General features: G+C 44.8%; 2 protein-coding genes across 2 annotated transcripts; both read left to right on the forward strand.

Moving 5' to 3' along the window:
• The first annotated feature begins 927 nt into the window (after window positions 1–927).
• LOC124268437 (retinitis pigmentosa 1-like 1 protein) lies at window positions 928–5,455 on the forward strand. The gene is made up of 4 exons (XM_046703397.1): window positions 928–2,425; window positions 3,374–3,598; window positions 4,716–4,934; window positions 5,070–5,455. Exons 1-4 carry the CDS (start codon window positions 928–930, stop codon window positions 5,453–5,455), a joined length of 2,328 nt encoding a protein of 775 aa, XP_046559353.1.
• Window positions 5,456–5,535: 80 nt separating this feature from the next.
• LOC124268438 lies at window positions 5,536–19,274 on the forward strand. Its single transcript, XM_046703398.1, has 9 exons — window positions 5,536–5,620; window positions 5,843–6,325; window positions 6,398–12,742; window positions 13,178–14,153; window positions 14,742–14,822; window positions 15,280–15,505; window positions 16,556–16,768; window positions 17,232–17,429; window positions 18,795–19,274. The coding sequence occupies exons 1-9, from the start codon at window positions 5,536–5,538 to the stop codon at window positions 19,272–19,274; spliced, it is 9,087 nt and encodes a 3,028-aa protein (XP_046559354.1).
• Window positions 19,275–19,982: the final 708 nt, after the last annotated feature.

Genomic DNA, 19,982 nt, shown 5'->3' on the forward strand with positions numbered 1-19,982 from the left:
ATTCTGTGCCAAATATAGTTAGTAAGCTAACAGGTGCTTCTGCCTGTGAACAAACTGATACTGTGATAAACTTGATGTGTGAACAAATAGATGGTGCTCAAAGAGTAGGCTGTGTGCAATCAAATAATGTGACTAAAATGACAAATAGTCCCAGTGGTGTTGATTTGGAAACTGTTGTGTGCAAAGAGGACACAACACATGTGGATGGTTTTAGTGACCATGCTTCATGTGAAGATAACAAATATGGCTGTTCTTCAGACCAGATTTTCTCCGGTGCTGAAATTACACCTGTCATTAAAGAAATCCAGACCAGGGATGTTTTGTCACAGTTGGATGTGGAAAATCAGTGCAAAATTAAAGGATCTGATACTATAGACAACAAAGACCAAGACAAAACTTCTGCAAGGCAGTTAAGTATTCCCAGTGAAAAAAGTCCAGTTCTGGTGGAAGACCAACTGCTTTCCTCAGAAGAAAGACGACTTAGTTCGAAGGAGGGGGTCACCCTTATCCCTGCAGTTGAAGATCGGACAGAAAAGATTGATGCAGAGGGAGAAGAGTTGAGCAGAGTCACAGACTGGCAAGGCACAAAATCAACTGGCCATGTTTCAGTACTCATTAAAGATGTAGATGCTGATATGGATGTAAATCCCAACCCTGTTACATATACTAGTCAGAGTGGCTATCCAGATTCAGATGTGCTTGTAGAACACAGTTCTTCTGAAACTCCCAGAGCCCTTCACGGTACAGCCAAAGAAGTGAAGAGGGAAACACTGACGGTGCAAAGTGAGTCTTCTGGCTGCAATGATATGGCCGTGATGGACTCACCTGGGGAGTTACATACACTGGAGTCCACTGAAGATGAAAATTTACCTGTGATTGACTCACCTGGGAAGGTGGTTACACTGAGTCCACTGAAGATGAAATGATATGGCCGTGATGGACTCACCTGGGGAGTTACATACACTGGAGTCCACTGAAGATGAAAATTTACCTGTGATTGACTCACCTGGGAAGGTGGTGATAACAGTGGACTCCACAGGAGATGATATTCTTGTGAAGGGCTCACCTGGGAAGGTAGAAACAAAAACTAAATCAACTGAAGATGTACATACATTTTCAATGAACTCACCTGGGAAGGTGATGACACCAATGGAGTCCTCAGCGGGTAAAGATTTTGTAGTGGTTGACTCACCTAGGAAGTTGATTACAATGGAGTCGACTGTCAATGAAAAGGTTGTTCAGAGACAGACACCTGGGAAGGTAGTGACGCAAACTGAGTCAACTGAAGATGAAGATGTTGTTGTGAAGCAGTTGCCTGGGTTGATGGTTAGAACAGTGGAGTCCACTGAAGATGTTCTGAAGGTAGTCACAAGAATTGATATCTCTGAAGATCAGGATGTAGCTCCAGTGGACTCTATTGCAGCTGAAGACGTTCTGAAGGTAGTGACAAGGATTGATATCTCTGAAGATCAGGATGTAGCTCCAGTGGACTCTATTGCAGCTGAAGACGTTCTGAAGGAATCAGATCAGAAGGCAGTGAAAAAAAGGGAATCAACTGAAGATGAAGATTCTGCAGTGATTGACTCATCTGGGAAGGTTTTAACTGCAGTTGACAAGATGAAAGATAAAGTTGTTGTTCTTCAGCAATCAACCCAGAAGACTGTAGTTGAATCTGGTTCACCTGGCAAGATGGTCACATTGTGTGACCTGAGTAACAAAGAAGATGCTGTGCAGGATTCATCTGGGGACACCACTGAAAATGAGAGGTTTCAAAGATCACGCACCACTCAGTCAACTACATGCAAGATACACCTTCCAACTGCATGTCACAAAAGTGTTCAAGAAGACATAGCTCAAGGTGTCAGAGACATCGGCAACGACAACAGTGCCTTTAAGAGCGTAGTATCTGGTTATAGCACCATCGTGCATGAAGGTAAAGAGAAGAACACACATGGAACAGAAAGTATGAATACTGCTTTGGAAGAGATGATGGCCTCTCAAGAAAGTATTAGTCTCAGTTCAGTCTCAGGGAATGATGTTCTAGATTCTGCCAAAGGTACAGGATGTGAACATTTCAGAGTGAAAGACACTAAACACACTGAAATGAGTGAAAGGAGTGATGGTATGGAACCATCAAAATCGAATAGTGCCGTTACTTTGAAGGCGGATGTTGATAATATTGAGGATGAGGATGAATTGTCTCCTGTTATTCCCCATCAAAAATCCTTCACCAGTCTGAAGAAAAGTGAACAAGATGACAATGCAGTATGTGAACATGACTTCTCAGAATCACAAGCAGACTTTCATCTCTACCTCAGTCAGGTAGAAGATTCACAGGCAATAGTATCTGACAACTTTGAAAGTCAAGGTGACCATGATGCATCTCTGAATTTGTGCGAAGAAGTGATGAGTGCAGATAACAAATGTCAAGGTGACATGGAGGCAGATGTGACCAATGGAGGCCCTGAAGGTCAAGGTGACGTGCAGGCAGATGTGATCAGTGGAGGCCCTGAAGGTGAAGGTGACGTGCAGGCAGATGTGACCAATGGAGGCCCTGAAGGTCAAGGTGACATAGAGGCAGATGTGACCAGTGAAGACCCTGAAGGTCAAGGTGACATGGAGGCAGATGTGATCAGTGGGGGCCCTGAAGTTCAAGGTGACATTCAGGCAGAAGTGACCAGTGAAGACCCTGAAGGTCAAGGTGACATAGAGGCAGATGTGACCCCAGTGGGGGCCCTGAAGTTCAAGGTGACATGCAGGCAGATGTGACCAGTGAAGACCCTAAAGGCCAAGATAACAAGGAGGCAGATGTTATCATTGGAGACAATGAAGTTCAAGATAACAAGGAGGCATATGTGACCAGTGGACACCCTGTAGGTAAAGGTGACATTCAGACAGATGTGACCAGTGGAGACCCTGAAGGTCAAAGTGACATGCAGGCAGATGTGACCATTAGAGAATTGTCTCCTGTTATTCCCCATCAAAAATCCTTCACCAGTCTGAAGAAAATTGAGCAAGATGACAATGCAGTACGTGAACATGACTTCTCAGAATCACAAGCAGACTTTCATCTCTACCTCAGTCAGGTAGAAGATTCACAGGCAATATTATCTGACAACTTTGAAAGTCAAGGTGACCATGATGCATCTCTGAATTTGTGCGAAGAAGTGATGAGTGAAGATAACAAATGTCAAGGTGACATGGAGGCAGATGTGACCAATGGAGGCCCTGAAGGTCAAGGTGACGTGCAGGCAGATGTGATCAGTGGAGGCCCTGAAGGTCAAGGTGACATGGGGGCAGGCAGATGTGACCAATGGAGGCCCTGAAGGTCAAGGTGACATGGAGGCAGATGTGACCAGTGAAGACCCTGAAGGTCAAGGTGACATGGAGGCAGATGTGACCAGTGAAGACCCTAAAGGTCAAGGTGACATGGAGGCAGATGTGACCATTGGAGACACTGAAGTTCAAGATAACAAGGAGGCAGATGTGACCAGTGGACACCCTAAAGGTCAAGGTGACATTCAGACAGATGTGACCAGTGGAGACCCTGAAGGTCAAGGTGACATTCAGGCACATGTGACCAGTGGAGACCCTGAAGGTCAAAGGTGACATGGAGGCAGATGTGACCAGTGGAGACCCTGAAGGTCAAGGTGACATTCAGACACATGTGACCAGTGGAGACCCTGACGGTCAAGGTGACATTCAGGCACATGTGACCAGTGGCGACCCTGAAGTTCGAAGTGACATGCAGGCAGATGTGACCTGTGGAGACCCTGAAGGTCAAGGTGACATTCAGGCACATGTGACCAGTGAAGACCCTAAAGGTCAAGGTGACATTCAGGCAGATGTGACCTGTGGAGCAAGACCCTAAAGGTCAAGGTGACATTCAGACACATGTGACCAGTGGAGACCCTGAAGCTCAAGGTCATTCAGGTAGACATGTGAACAGTGGACGACCCTGAAGGTCAAGGCCGGCAGATGTGACCAGTGGAGACCCCTGAAGGTCAAGGTGGCGTGAGGCACATATGACCATTGGAGACACCCTGAAGGTCAAAGTGACATGCAGGCAGATGTGACCAATGGAGACCCTGAAGGTCAAGGTGACATGCAGGCAAATGTGATGAGTGAAGGTCAAGTGGAGAGGCAGATGTGACCAGTGGAGACCCTGAAGGTCAAGGTGACATGGAGGCAGATGTGACCAGTGAAGACCCTAAAGGTCAAGGTGACATGGAGGCAGATGTGACCAGTGAAGACCCTGAAGGTCAAGGTGACATGGAGGCAGATGTGACCAGTGGAGACCCTGAAGGATCAAGGTGACATTGGAGATAATGAAGATCAGATGTGACCAGTGAAGACCCTGAAGTCAAGATGACAAGGTGTGACCAGTGGACACCCTGAAGGTCAAGGTGACATGAAGGCACATGTGACCAGTGGAGACACTGAAGGTCAAAGTGACATGCAGGCACATGTGACCAGTGGAGACCCTGAAGGTCAAGGTGACATTCAGGCACATGTGACCAGTGGAGACCCTGAAGGTCAAAGTGACATGCAGGCAGATGTGTCCAGTGGAGACCCTGAAGGTCAAAGTGACATTCAGGCAGATGTGATCATCAGAGACCCTGAAGGTCAAGGTGACATTGAGGCACATATGACCATTGGAGACCCTGAAGGTCAACGTGACATGCACGCAGATGTGACCAGTGGAGACCCTGAAGGTCAAGGTGACATGGAGGCAGATGTGATTAGTGAAGGTCAAGATAAGGAGGCAGATGTGACCAGTGAAGACCCTGAAGGTGAAGGTGACATGGAGGCAGATGTGACCAGTGGAGACCCTGAAGGTCAAAGTGACATGGAGGCAGATGTGACCAGTGGAGTCCCTGAAGGTCAAAGTGACATTCAGGCAGATGTGATCATCAGAGACCCTGAAGATCAAAGTGACATTCAGGCACATGTGACCAGTGAAGACCCTGAAGGTCAAAGTGACATGCAGGTAGATGTGACAATTGGAGACTCTGAAGGTCAAGGTGGCATTCAGGCAAATATGACCAGTGAAGACCCTAAAAGTCAAGGTGACATGCAGGCAGATGTGATGAGTGAAGGTCAAGATAAGGAGGCAGATGTGGCAGGTGAAGACCCTGAAGGTCAAGGTGACATTCAGGCAGATGTGACCAGTGAAGACCCTAAAAGTCAAGGTAACATGCAGGCAGATGTGACCAGTGGAAACCCTGAAGGTCAAAGTGACATTCAGGCAGATGTGACCAGTGGAGACCCTGAAGGTCAAGGTGACATGCAGGCAGATGTGACCAGTGGAAACCCTGAAGGTCAAAGTGACATTCAGGCAAATATGACCAGTGAAGACCCTAAAAGTCAAGGTAACATGCATGCAGATTTGACCAGTGGAGGCCCTGAAGGTCAAGGTGACATGCAAGGTGACATGCATAAAAGTCAGATTTGACCAGTGGGTTGACCAGCCCTGAAGGTCAAGGTGACATGCAGGATCATGTGACCAGTGAAGACCCTAAAAGTCAAGGTAACATGCATGCAGATGTGACCTGTGGAGGCCCTGAAGGTCAAGGTGACATGCAGGATCATGTGACCAGTGAAGACCCTGAAGATCAAGGTGACATTCAGGCAGATGTGACCAGTGGAGACCCTGTAGGTCAAAGTGACATGCAGGCAGATGTGACCATTAGACACCCTGAAGTTCACGGTGACATGCAGGATCATGTGACCAGTGAAGACCCTGAAGGTCAAGGTGACATTCAGGCAGATGTGACCAGTGGAGACCCAGGTCAATGTGACATCGAGGCAGATGTGACCAGTGGACACCCAGAAGGTCAAGGTGACATTCAGGCAGATGTGACCAGTGGAGATCCTGAATGTCAAGGTGACATGCAGGCTAAAGTAACAACATTTGGAGAACCTGAAAGTAAAGGTGACAGTGATGTTCAGCCAGAAGTAACACTGTACAGTGACCCCGAAGGTCAATATTTCAGGCAGCCAGATGTGACTACTAAAGACCATGAGGACCATGGTGGCATGCAAGCAGATCTAACAATATCTAAAGACACTGATGGTCAAGATGGATCACAGGCAGATCTAACAACCTTCAATAAGATTGAAGTTCAGGGTAGCACTGGTATTCAGGCAGATGTGACATTTGCTGTCACTGATGGCCAAGGTGATAGACAGGTCACAACACTGAAAGAGGCTGAAGATCAAGGTGACACTAATATTCAACAAGGTGCAACAACATTTGAAGAACCTGCATGTCAAAAGGATTCTGTTATTCAGGCTGATGTGACAAAATTTGAGGACACTGAAGGTCATGGTGACACTGAAGGTCATGGTGACACTGATATTCAGGCAGACCTAACAATATATGATGACACTGAAGGTCAAGGCGACACTGATATTCAGGCAGATCAAACAATATATGATGACACTGAAGGTCAAGGTGACACTGATATTCAGGCAGATCTAACAATATATGATGACACTGAAGGTCAAGGCGACACTGATATTCAGGCAGATCAAACAATATATGATGACACTGAAGGTCAAGGCGACACTGATATTCAGGCAGACCTAACAATATATGATGACACTGAAGGTCAAGGTGACACTGATATTCAGGCAGATCAAACAATATATGATGACACTGAAGGTCATGGTGACACTGATATTCAGGCAGATCAAACAATATTTGAAGAACGTGAATGTCATGGTGACACTGAGATGACAGATGTGGGAACATTTAGAAACCCTGAAGGTCAAAGTGATAATGAGGCAGCTGCTCTTAAATCACAGGGAGACCTTGAAGGTCAAGTGGACAAATGTGTTGCTTTGATGAAGTCAAATATGAAAGCTGTTGTAAACTCTATAAATCAAAGCGACAATGAGACCACTTCTATATTGTCAAATGAGCCAGTTGTAAAGGACTTCAAAGGTCATGGTGACAGTGACACAGCAGTGAAACAAGCTGGTAAATCAAACATGAATAAAGCAAAAGTGCATGATGAGAACAGGCATGACAGGTGCTTGAGTAGCCAGTCTAAGATTTTCCAGAAACGCAAAGAACAAGAAGAGAGTTTTGATTTCAGTATGCTGGGGACCGACTTCTCCGCATCAACACCAAAATCAGTTTCAGATTCCTTAGTAGTGAACTGTGATGGCCTGTCATACCAGAAGGATGTTTCAGTAGATCCCAGCCTCAGTGGTACTACAGATGTGGAAGAGTCCAAAGAGAGTGAGCAGGATCCTGGAGGATCTCCTCAAGGAGAAGCTGGAGTGGAATTACTTGGTAGCAGTGAGTGTCACACTACAGGTCCTCATAGTATCTCAATGACAGAGAACAGCTGCACCCTCAGTAGTAATAAGCAAGAGATGATGAAATCATGTATATTGTCAGATGACACTGAGCTTCACCTTCAGTTGTCTGGTATTGACAGCCAAACTGGCAATGCAGAGTCATGCTTAGGAGTAAACAGCAGCCCTATCAGTAGTAGTAAGAAAGAGGTGATGAGATCATGCACATCGTCAGATGAGACTGAGCTTCACCTTCCGTTGTCTGGTATTGAGAGTCAGACAGGCAATACAGAGTCCTGCTTTCTTGATGTCTCTCGACCAGAACTAACACCTTCACTAACAGGAACCGATGATCCTGACATTGTGAATGACATTCCAGAGAATGACAGCCCTGCAGCTAGCCCACACAACACTGCATCAGGAGAGGAAGCACTTCTCTCAGAAGAGGATCTGCACTTGGTGATGACAACATCGGATGAAAGTCAGCTACATAATGATTCTGCTGTCTCAGGAGAAAGTGCTGATGATTTCTTTCTGAGTCCTTTCAAAAAGTTCAAGGCATCAAAGGAGTCAAAACATTCAAAAATGCTTGGAACAGTTTGTGAAAGTGAGCCATTGTGTTCTCCCTCTGCTGAACAGCACCAAACCCCCTCTGCTTCTGACCTTGAGAGTAGTGCAAATCAGTTGAACCTGTGGCAGGAAATGTCCCAGTCTTCTTGCAACAGTGGCAAAGATGATCTCACTTCAGAAGACATTTTCCAAGGGAACATCACAGATGATGATATAACTTGTACACAAGAATCCATGATGAGCGGCATTGCTCCATTAGAGTTGAGTAATGATGCTGATGAACCTGTGAAGGCAACTGAAGAGGCAACTCAGGAAACTTCTTTGCTTCATGAACGGAAAGTTGAAACATTGCCAACCTTTTCACTTCCTACAGAAAGTGATCATGAGACTGTTTCAGAAAATGTTACAGACACGACAAATGGTAAGGGAATTGAATGTCAGCCATGTGACCAAGGATATGGATTTGCCAAATATGGAAGCGCAGGTGGTGCTGTGAAGATCGTGATGAAAGACTCAATCTCTAGTTCTGACACATTGTGTGATGACCATGCTATCAAGGAAAAACCTTCTACGATCGGTCTTTACAGATCTATGTCTGATTCAGAACCCACCTTTATTGCAGAACCACTATTCAGAGTTGATGACAGGAACACCATCATATTTGATGCAGTTGATGATGTACAAAGTTCTGAATGTAGACCCAGTTTCAGTGAAGATCTCAGTTTTCATGAAAAATCAAATATGGATGAAAAAGTTCCCAGTGATATTGATATGGTTGAGCATGAACAGGGTTGTAATCTGTCTGCCTCAAGAAGTGCAGCATCAGATGGTGAAGCTACTGAGGAAAGAGACAGTATTTCAGCTATTGACCTTGAGAGTGCAGATGGTGAAGCTACTGAGGAAAGAGACAGTATTTCAGCTATTGACCTTGAGAGTGCAGATGGTGAAGCTACTGAGGAAAGAGACAGTATTTCAGCTATTGACCTTGAGAGTGCAGATGGTGAAGCTACTGAGGAAAGAGACAGTATTTCAGCTATTGACCTTGAGAGTGCAGATGGTGAAGCTACTGAGGAAAGAGACAGTATTTCAGCTATTGACCTTGAGAGTGCACGAAACAAAACTACCTTACTGCAGCCAGGATCTATGGAAAATTGTTTCCAAAAGAACTTATCACCTGGTATTGAACGAAATTTGGTTGAAGTTCCCGATTTGGACAACTTCTCAGGTCATGAAAAGATAACATATGAGCCTGAGCACGCGACATCAAGTCTGCCAGACGACTACCATACAACAGAAATCTCAAAGAAAACTGATGCCTCAGGGATGACTTTACCATCCATGGAGGTGAATGAATATGATGGTATTGAATCAAGATCACTTGGAAGGGAACAGGTGACTATTGATGATGATAGGATGAAGATGATGAATTACATTGACAGTGTTCCTGAGTCTGAAGAAAATCTAGCAATCATCGATCTCAGGGAAGACACAACAAAGGTGATTGACCTGTGCTCTTTGTCTCCAACTGATTGTCAACAGATGAGTGGGCTTGACAAGGTGGCTACCTCTCACAAGAACCATGATGAGATGGGTGAGCCTGCAGATGATCATCTCCAGAACTGTAATCGTGATGGAGGGGTCTTTGGAATATCTTCGCTTCCATTCCCTGGTCCCAGACATGAAGCTGCAGATGATGAAGCCACAGAAATAAAAGATGATACACTTATAAGTGATGAAGACAGAGGCTGTAGGGTTGCTGCAGGAACTCCATGCGTATCTCAGTGTGTATTACTAGAGGAACAGTGCATGCCAATCATAGTGGAATGTTGGTCTAATGCTCCCAACAGCAGAAAACGCAAAGCATCAGATGACCGAGCAGTTGAGAAGAGATCTTGCCATGCAAATTTGTCATTAAAAGCACATTTAGGAAGTATGGTTGCAGACTTTTTCTTGATCAGAGAAAGTGTCAAAAAATTTCTGACTTGTAATTTGACCAGTGACAAAGAGAAATTGTCCATTGCTTGTCGAGATAGTGGTGAGCTTCAAGAGCAACATGGCCTCAGTCAGGACAGCCAGGGCATTATTGATGGCAAGCTCAGCCTCACTGGAAAAGGGCAAGACTTCAGGGATAGCCGACTTGGCCCTGATGATGGCAAACAAGGCCTTAGTGATCAGCCTCATGGCTTCAGTAATCAGAGTGATGGCCACCAAATTGGTGAGCAGCACTTGAGAGACATCAATCATGATTTGAATGCTCAACATCATGGCCCCATAGAAGGGCTTCGGGAAACAAAAGATGAACAAGGCATCGGTTTTTATGCAAATAATTCCAAAAGTGAATCCTGTCTTAACATCGAGCAGAAGATGATTTCAGCCTCACATGTTGTGTCCCAAGATGTAGTTGCAGCTGGAGATAGTAACACTGCAGTGGATGTTGACAGCATCGAAGAGGAAGCTGAGCTAAAAGTATCCCCTATTGTCATTGACCCTGACATTGATATGCCTGAATGTCCAGCAGTGTCAGCTTCTACCATTGTCATGGAGAAGATTCATGAAAGTAAGGAAACAAAACCTGATATTCTCGAGATATTAGAACCTTCTGGCAGTGTGGATGATGGAGATGGTGTTATTGTCATTACAGACTCAGATGATGAAGTAGACACTGACAACAAGCTTCCCATGGAGACATCAAAGGACGATGCTTCTGGAGAGGACAAGGAGATGTTTCATCAAGATGATCATATACTTCTGATGGAGACAGCAAATATTACTGAGGAAAGCAAGCAGACATATGAGGAGGATGGTGATGATGAGCTGAAGGGGGAATCAAATGGTGACATTGATGCTGATGAAGACACTAAAGTGTCAGGTAGTGGATCCTGTCTTGCAGCTAAGCCAGTCGAGGATGAGGATGTGTCTGACATGCCAGAAGAAGACAAACAAACAGCGACTGATCAGGAAAGCGACGTTGCTGAAGGAACCAAAGAGCCATTTAATCAGGATGATGATGTATTTCACAAGGAAACATCACGTCGTGACAACCCTGAAGAAAGTAAAGTGGCATACAATCAGGATGCTGAAGTATTCAAGAAGTCATCAAAGGGCGACATTTCAGATGGAAGCAAAGGGATATTTGGTCAGGATGTTCTGAAGGAGACATCAAACAGTGACACTCTTGAAGGAAGTGGAAAGGTGTTATATGAGGATGACGATGTACTTCTCAAGGATACATCACCTGGTGCTGTGACGAAAGGAAGCAAAAGGAGCATTGTCAAAGACAAGGACATCTCTCCAGAAGAAACATCCCATAGTTATTCATCTGCAGAAAGTAGAAGTACGTTTGAAAAGGATATTGATATGAATTTGGAATGTGATGAAAGCCTTTGTGCAGATGAAGACACACCAGAAACAGAAAGTAAAGAAACAAGTGGAGGAAGTTGGATGGATGATGTCGAGGAAGAGACCAATGAGGCAAGCACATGTACTTCTGAAGACGGGTTAGACTTAACAAGCTCTATGGATTTTGAGGTATATACTGATGAGGACACTCCAAACCTTGCACTGGAGATGGACGCAGACACAGATGAGGACCCCGTGAATCAATCTGACAATGCTAAAGATGTCCTTGAAACATCAGATCAAAGGTCGTCCAATTCACCCCAAGGTAATTCACTAGAAACATCAGATCGGGGGTTGTCCCGTTCATCACAAGAAACTGCACTAGGCACATCAGCTGAGCACAGCTCTCCACCAGATGCACGTATATCAAGTAGAAGTGCAATAGATGAGCACAGATTGGACAGTGACCAGCTTGGGACGGTACCGGACACAGTTTCAGAAACAGGAGGCAATACTGAGAACACTCCTGCTGATGCATCGAGTCTGGGGAGTTCAGTCAGTGTGCACACCCTTGAGAGTGATTATGACAGTGATGTGTATATAACTGAGTGTAGGCTTGTGGTCACAGTCCCTACTGTGAAGACTGAGCATGAAGATGAGGATGAGGATTCAGACCGTGGTAAAGATGGGAAGCATTCTGCCAAGAAACAAGAACCAAACTTTGGTTGTGGTGGTGATATTCAGACAGTGGACTGTTCAAAGATGGAGTCTAGGAAATCAGGAAACAGGCATGTGCAAAACACTGGAGTCACTGACAGCTTGTTTGATGAGGATATTCTCAATAATTGTGAAGCTGTTCATTTGAATGACAGTTCAGGGTTTGACATCAAAGAACAAGATGATCCTGAGATTGATACTGATGAAGACACTGAAGTGTCAGGTGGTGGAACCTGTCTGGCAGATGCCCAAGTCGAGGGTGAGGATGAGGATGAGGATGTGCCTGATAAGACAGGAGACAAACAAACAGAGAGTGATCATACTGTAGAATCAGCTGCAAAAGAAGGTGGAGGAAAAAGGGGGGAAGCCATTTGTTCCAATGATGTCCATGTCACTAATATTCCAAGTGATGCTGATATTAAGTTTGAGTCAGCATCAGTTCTAGCAGATTCATCCAGAAACACTTCAGAAGGTGCCAAGGATCTCATCAAGAAGGATGATCATGAGTTTACACCTTCTGTGGATTTGACCCAAGAGGTTAACTGCTCCAGTAAGAAGACAATGGCATTATTTTCAGATGGCGCAAGATACAGTCCCAGTAAGGAGGCCATTGTAGCTCTGCCTGATCCTGCTGTAAGAGAGACATCTGGTTCCTCAACAAAACCGGCTTCCATTCCAGTGCACTTTCACATGGACTTCTCAGAAGATGTGGACAATACCAGCAGCCCAGGTGTGGATGTGGGCAACATCATCGCTGGTTTGGAGCAGGACAACAGTGACACAGATTCGGACAGGAGATGCCGATCAGGTAGTTGAAGTCTCTACTAAATATCACTAGGGTTAAAATATATTTTGCAAGAATTTGTACAGATACACTTAGAGTCTGAGAAACAAAAATGTTTGTGTAATATAAATTTTACTAATATATTGTATACAGAAATTCTGTGAAGATCTGGGTTAGAATTAGTCTTCAGCTACCTGAGCTGTTTGTAAGAGGTGACTAACGAGAGTGGGTGGTCAGGTTTGCTGACTGGGTTAATGCATGTCATCATATCCCGGTCGTGTAGACTGGTGCTCATGATATCCATCACTGGATTGTTTGGTCAAGACTCGATAACTTACAGACTGTCATCATGTAGCTAGGAAATTGCTGAGCATTAAACATACATGACACAGTCATTACATGTTAATGTGTTACATAGCTGTGCGATTATATTTATTATGTCCATTTTACTTCTTGAAGATTCCCTGGATGATATATTTGATGATACCTGTCACAACACCAGCAGTTTTCAACCAGAGACTGCTGGAACCGATACTGTTGGCATCACGTCGGTATTGGTTGACTCCGGTGACAGAACAGCTCCAGGCCTTGTTCCACGAACTTCAGTATCAACTTCTAGAAAAGAACATAAGATTGTTTTAATTGATCCTGCCAAAGAACTGTTAGATTTGAGCTGCAAATCATTGGGTAGAATCACCCCTGAGGTTCGTACGGAAGCAGAGTGTGCGACTACTGTCACCCCAGAGAAGGGGAAAGAAAAGAGACAGGATGTGTCCAGGACCAGTGAGTCCATAAATAATAGCTTCGAAGAAGATGGCGATCGGTCGTCATCAACTTGTGGCATTGCAGCATCCACGGAGGAGGATGATAATGTTGAAGATTTTCCGATGTTGTCGGCTCCAAACAAGAGGAGACTGTACAGACAGGATAATGCGAAATCTGAGACAGTGAGGCCCAGAGTGGAAGAGGTCGCTTACAGCTCGGATGAAGATACCTGTTACTCTGTAGCCATTTCGGATCAGGATGTAGACTTCAGCTACAGCAGAAGTACTAAAAGTTATGAGCTGGAAGATGAAGTTGATGGTAGTCGGAATGCCAGGGACATCGACAGCACTGCTGAAACCCAGCCTGGTGTCTCGTTGATGAATGTCGAGACCCTCAGTAGTCAAAGGATGTGTATGTCTATGGATGACCTGTCCAACTCCCAGCTGAGTCAGTTGGACAGAAGGCTCTCCGCAGCTCCGGAGGAAAATCTAAAAAATGTCCGGCGTAGAAGTATATTAGAGAGAGTTCGGTCCAATCGTAGGAATCGTCAGCAGTGTGACATGACAGTACAAGATGAAGGTGAAACCCAAAACAGGAATTCCGTCAGTCCTAAAAATGTCCGGAGCAAAGTAGAGGATTCTTTGACCAAAGTGGAGGACTATTTGGCTAGGTAGGATTATTCAGTGGCAATTGTTTATGGATTTTTGTGAAAGAAATGCAGTTATCAATCATAGGTAGAGTAGGCATTCATGTGATATAATGATGTGTTTGTGTGAACCTTTCTTAAAAACAACTTGATATTCTTTCAAGAAACTAAAGATGAGGAAGTCAACTGGTACCTTTTGCAAATTTTAGATTTTTATTTAAAAAAATTCTGTTTACATGGCAACGAGTGTTCACAGATTGTTGTTTTCTTTGGTACACATACAGTGATTAAATAAGCTTAGCTTTTAATTCTGGACCTTTAAAACAGGTATCTGGCATACAAATACTAAGTCCTGAATCCTATGTGCATGTATTTCTTTTGATATCTCAATAAATACTCATATATATATTGGCAGATTGATTAAATAGGAATAATCTCTTCAAGTTGGACAGATCTCTCTTGTCAGACTTGCTGTAACAATCACATGATGACACAATTGTAGGATCAGAGTGTTTGTGGTTTCCTGGTGACTTATATTTGTGTTTCTGGAGGTCATTTGTCATACATAAATGCCCTCTGCTGATGATCTCTCGGTTGCTGTGTTTTGTTTAGGTGTAAGAAGATCCTGGCTATACTGACCGACTCTTTCAACACCACACAGGTCAGCAGCAACCCGACAGTCCAAGCATGGCGGTAAGTCCTAGGATTTACGTGGGGCTCTCCATTGGAGATTCCAGTAACTGGAAATAGTGGTCTTTGACTTCTGAGTGGAAGAGAGGGAGGTCTGTGGTTCAATTCCAGACATTAAGAGATGGCACTTGTTATTAATCAGCTGAAACAAAGTTGATTTTCAGGTGTACCACCAAGCTTGCCAAGTTTGTGTTTTTTCATACCAGAAGCCGAAGTGTTTTCATGGTCAACTTCTTTGAGTGGCATTTTGGAAGCTGGAAAGTACAAAAATTACAAACTTTATGGATAACAACTTCTTTAGTACGAGAGTGTGACATTTCGGTGCAGATTCTTGTACCATTGTAAAGCAGTTCATGCAAGAATCTGTATAGAAAAGTTTATCATTTGTGTTTTCCTGGTCACTTGCCATTTTTTGGAATATCTGTTGTGTGTGCGTGTCATTGTTTCATGGTTTTGACAGGGATGAGCTACAGACACTACACAAGACTTTACAGCTTCCCACGACCATCATAGCTGTTGTAGGGGACACTGGTGCAGGGAAGTCGTCCCTGCTGAACGCCCTGCTCAATCAGCCTTCTGTTCTCCCGACGTCTGGAGTGCGAGCCTGCACAGCTGTAGTTGTTGAGATTGTGGAAAATACACGCAGCCAAAACTTTAAGGCTGACATCCATTTTCTCTCCAAAGAGGTTTGTAATTTGATGCCTTGTCCCCTAATGTACGTATAGTTTCTGTGTATCCCCTCGGTACATATTGTTACGAGAGTGTGTTTGTTGTAATTTGTGATATCATTGATTGACTGAGAGTTATTATGGGTCACAATGTTTAGAGTTTTGAGTGTGGGTTGTGGGTCACATTTAGCATCATATATGTTCAATGGCAATACTATTTTTAGCGGTACGCCTTTTGATCGCGCTTCAGAGTTGCCTCCCTTGACTATCTTACTTGTTCTGAGTGGATAGTGATGCTGCCTATCTTTACTAGAACGCTCGAGAACTGTGTAAGAGCTATATAAAGGCTGGTTGTTGTGTTGACACACGGAATCACACACAGACTCTTTATATCACTGGAGTTGTGTACATGTGTCTTCCTTCGTCAGCATCGTCTGACCTACGTTCCATACTGACACTGCATGCTTTATTCAACTCTCATTGTAAACAACCTTCAATTAGAATATCTGCTCTCACTGTAAGTTAGTGAGTTAATATTTTATATTTGTGTCCATTACTTTAGATTTGTGACTCAATTGCATTGTACTAGATATCTGTATTGTCATTCATTGTAGCTTGCTCATTGTTTGCTCAATATATTATTGAATATTTTAGACTTGTGTGTGTTATATTTTGCTGGTTCAAAGGGAATTCTTAAACGTTTTGTCACAGCAGTTATTTAACCATAACAATATAGTTTGGTGTATCCCCTGATGTATGTAACTGACTTCGTGGTGCTTGGCATTAGTGGGTAAAACAAGCTCTGGTGGGCTCGGAATCAGTATAATGTGTCTGAGTGGGGTATTCAAGCTCAGTGACCTAGCTCTATAAAACCAGCTTAAGTCTGGGCTGGTACAAGCTGCCACACATGCACGTCGTCATATGAGTGAAATATTCTCAAGTATGACGTTAAACCCCATTTCACCTCACCTCACCTCACCTCACCTCACCTCACCTCACCACTCTGTGTATTCCCTCACAACGCTCTGATATTCCCAGAGTGTGTGTATATCCTTTTTTTTCCTTCAGGAGTGGCAGGAGGAGCTTGAGGTCCTCCTGAAGGACCTGACCAAGAGAGACGGCAGCCTGCAGACAGCACAGCCTGACCCTACATCAGAGGCTGGCGTGGCATACGCCAAAGTGAAGGCTGTGTACGGGAAAGTTCGCCAGATGAAAGTCCTCCTTAAACAGACTCAGATCACGCAGTGGCTCAGCAGGGTGAAGACAATCTCTGTCCAATCTGTGAGTGTGTCTCTATATAGGGGGTTGAAACTCAGGTTCAGAACTTGTGTAAACTGCAAGACACACTCCTTCCTTCTTCATCTGAATTAAAGACGGGTCCAAGTAACTGTTAAGAGCCCAATGGTCTGTGACTCAACATGACAAGTTTGGTTTCATGTGTAAAAAACAATACTAGTTTATGCCAGAAGTGGAGCTATGAAACACTTGGTTAATCTGCCCATTGACGATACACTGATCATTTTGGGAATACTGGTGCTGGGGAAGAGAGGAAATAGCTGGTAACAACATGAGAGTGCTGTCTTTTACCTGTCAAGTGAGTCAGACAATCTTTGTGATCTGTTCCAGGCCAAAGCACTCCGAGATGCAGTCAACTATAGTCATACAATGTTTGTGATCTGTTCCAGGCCAAAGCACTCCGAGATGCAGTCAACTTGAGTCATACAATGTTTGTGATCTGTTCCAGGCCAAAGCACTCCGAGATGCAGTCAACAAGTTTATTGAGAATACAGACAGTGGTTCTCGGGGCCAGCAGTTTTGGCCAATAGTGAAGAGGGTGAAGCTGTACCTTCCATCTTGTGAAGTGTGCAGTAGTGGTGCCGTCCTTGTCGACCTGCCGGGGGTACGTGATGCCAATGCAGCGAGGGATAAGATAGCCAAAGAGGTGAGATATGTTCTAGAGATAAATTCGCTTTTGTTGTATGGTTTTCGAACAAATATCTTCCCTGGTTTTCAACCAAATATGATCCCTCTTTGACGATATTGGTTAGAACTGCTCTGCCCATGCTTGTCGTGAAAGACAGCCAACATGGTTTGGTGGTCAGGTTTGATTGATGCTTGTCATCATATCCTAATTGGGTAGATCGATCAATCACTGGACTGTCTGGTCCAGACAGCGTTATTTTCATGCTGCCATCAGATAGGTCGAATATTGTACAGCAGTACATAAAACAACAAACAAAATCATAAACAAAATAATCAAACTTCACCGCATGTTTTCTATTTTGGCTTCTTTTCTCTGAGTTACCTGAGACAATTTGAAATGATTCAAATTTCTAGATATACATAAAGAAGTAAAACAGTGAATTAACATCAGTAACATTGTTTTGTCAACATCAGATGTATTTTATTGGGCATCAGCCATGGTGTCAGAAACCCTGTATAGCTTGGTCTGGGTGGTGGGAGTATATTAGTGTTGATGCCTGTGTTCCTGTACTTGAAGAACTATAGCTCATGAAAGTCAATCTGTAGACATGGCGATGCGGACCCCTTTAGCCAGTCAAGCTGCTGTCGGACTGACCCCTACCGTCTGGTGTGGCATGCCAGAGTTTCCCTCGGAGGAGAGGTGGGATGCAGTCAGGCGTCTCGAAAACGTCCTGCTTCCCCAGACATCCCGTCCATCGCAGCAAAAGTCTAAGAGGGCCTCGACTTCTACGCATAGCGCAGACTTCGTAATCCCAAGGCAGCATCTACCTCCAGGGAAAAAGCTAAGAAGTCATCAAGAACCTTCTCTGGCGAGATTCTTCCCGGCAGCTGAACTGGGCTTTGTATGATGATCAGCCGATCATCATACCCGATCTACCAAGAAAGCGACCAGTATCAGCAACAGTTACGCGTCAGCAGAGATCGCCATGCAGCCTGATGTGTCCATTCCGATGTCCGGACGATCTTCCTGAGGGGCCCGTCGCTAACATCGCAGAGGGGCATCGACTTCTTCGTGCGCGCAGAGCGTCCCGGACGACATGATGCAGCAGATCATGAAGAGATGATGGAGGACCGTTACAGACTGCGGCAACTCAGCAGAGCTCGCATGAAGGCTCCAACGCGAGCGACTTCCCAGAGGGACAACCCGTCAAGCGTGGCGAACCGCGACTAAACCACCTTCAGAAGGAAGTCACAGTCTACCTCCACGAAAGGACCCAGATGTACAGCCTGCGAAGGGGTTACAAGATCGTCACATTCCCGGACTCTGATGATCATCACTCACGAACAGATTCCAGAAGGAAGACTACATCATCCTTGGACTCAGACTCGGACCCCAGGACTTCCGCGAAAAGCCTTCATTGAAAGTCAGAAACGTCCTCCCCTAGATTTGGATACAGTTAAAGCTTCCAGCGAAGGGCCTCCGCGAAGGACATCAACAGCAGGCTCTAAATCTAGGCGGTCATCGGCCGGATTCCTCAAGGGCTTCGAAGTTATCAACATTCACCTCACAGAGCTTCCGCGAAGGTCAACTTTTTTCACGCAGTTCGTCAGGCCACTCACCAAGGCGATCTCCGGCGCCATTCACCACGTCGATCATCACATCATTTACCTCTTCGGTCTCCTGCGTGAGATCACCACGGAGATCTCCATGCAGGTCACCACACAGGTCTTCACAGAAGTCACAGTACAGATTGCGCCTATAGCGTCACCCGGTACAGCATTAGAAGCAGAAGAGCATCAACCCCCTTTATCGGGCGATCCCAGTACAGAAGATGATGGAGGCATCATTTTCTCAGGCAGCTGAGATACAATGTTACTGGATGGTTAACAACTTAGACCTGTCGCTACCTTCCAGAATGACAACCCGGCGATACCTATATGATGAAGAGAACGATGCTGATGCCATCACCTTGCACCTCTCAATCGACTCCGATTGCTGCGATTATAAGAACTTGGACACAGCCTTCAGCAAAGCCACTAAAGCCCAAACAGCACACTTCTACGGCTGTTCCGCGCTAACAAGTTCTCAACCCATAATATGGAACCCATTCCTAAAAAGGCACAAGACATTGATGATAACTACAAATTGATCAATGATGTCAAGAATAAGAACTATAAGATTGATGATGCCATGCAGTTGGTTCAGTTAGAAACCATGACTAGGCTGAATGTTCTTTGGCCTTAATAGATCTAGAGCGATCAATGAGACTTCTCTATCACCGTGAATTTCGAGACCTGCGAAATCTGAAGATAATAGGATGATCTACTGCGGCCCTACTTATGCAAAGAAGGACCAGCAGTTCCTAACGGATCATCTCTACAGCAGTCTCAGCGAAAGCGGTAACTCTTAGCCCGTCGTCAAGGCCTCCATAAGCTTCCTGCAACTGGGGTTGAGCAGTTTACGGCTCCACTCTATACAGCCCGTGGTCTGCTCCATCCATCTTCAATCGGAGAAATAGACAAAGTCTCCAAGGAAGTCACTAAAGGATTCCAGAGAAGTCCTTATGATTAA

The sequence above is a fragment of the Haliotis rubra genome, unplaced genomic scaffold (assembly GCF_003918875.1).
Source record: "Haliotis rubra isolate DU_JTF1 unplaced genomic scaffold, ASM391887v1 Scf138, whole genome shotgun sequence".
Taxonomy (NCBI): domain Eukaryota; kingdom Metazoa; phylum Mollusca; class Gastropoda; order Lepetellida; family Haliotidae; genus Haliotis; species Haliotis rubra.

Bases quoted from the DNA above. Each gene is read 5' to 3' on its own strand.
- LOC124268437 (XM_046703397.1), top strand. From the start codon at position 928: ATGGCCGTGATGGACTCACCTGGGGAGTTACATACACTGGAGTCCACT. The intron at 2,426-3,373 runs GTCAAGGTGACA...AAGACCCTGAAG, and splicing joins GATGAGTGCAGATAACAAAT to GTCAAGGTGACATGGAGGCA. The intron at 3,599-4,715 runs GTCAAAGGTGAC...GAGACCCTGAAG, and splicing joins GACCAGTGGAGACCCTGAAG to GTCAAGGTGACATGGAGGCA.
- LOC124268438 (XM_046703398.1), top strand. From the start codon at position 5,536: ATGCATGCAGATGTGACCTGTGGAGGCCCTGAAGGTCAAGGTGACATG. The intron at 14,154-14,741 runs GTAGGATTATTC...TGTTTTGTTTAG, and splicing joins GTGGAGGACTATTTGGCTAG to GTGTAAGAAGATCCTGGCTA. The intron at 17,430-18,794 runs GTGAGATATGTT...CCTTGGACTCAG, and splicing joins GGGATAAGATAGCCAAAGAG to ACTCGGACCCCAGGACTTCC.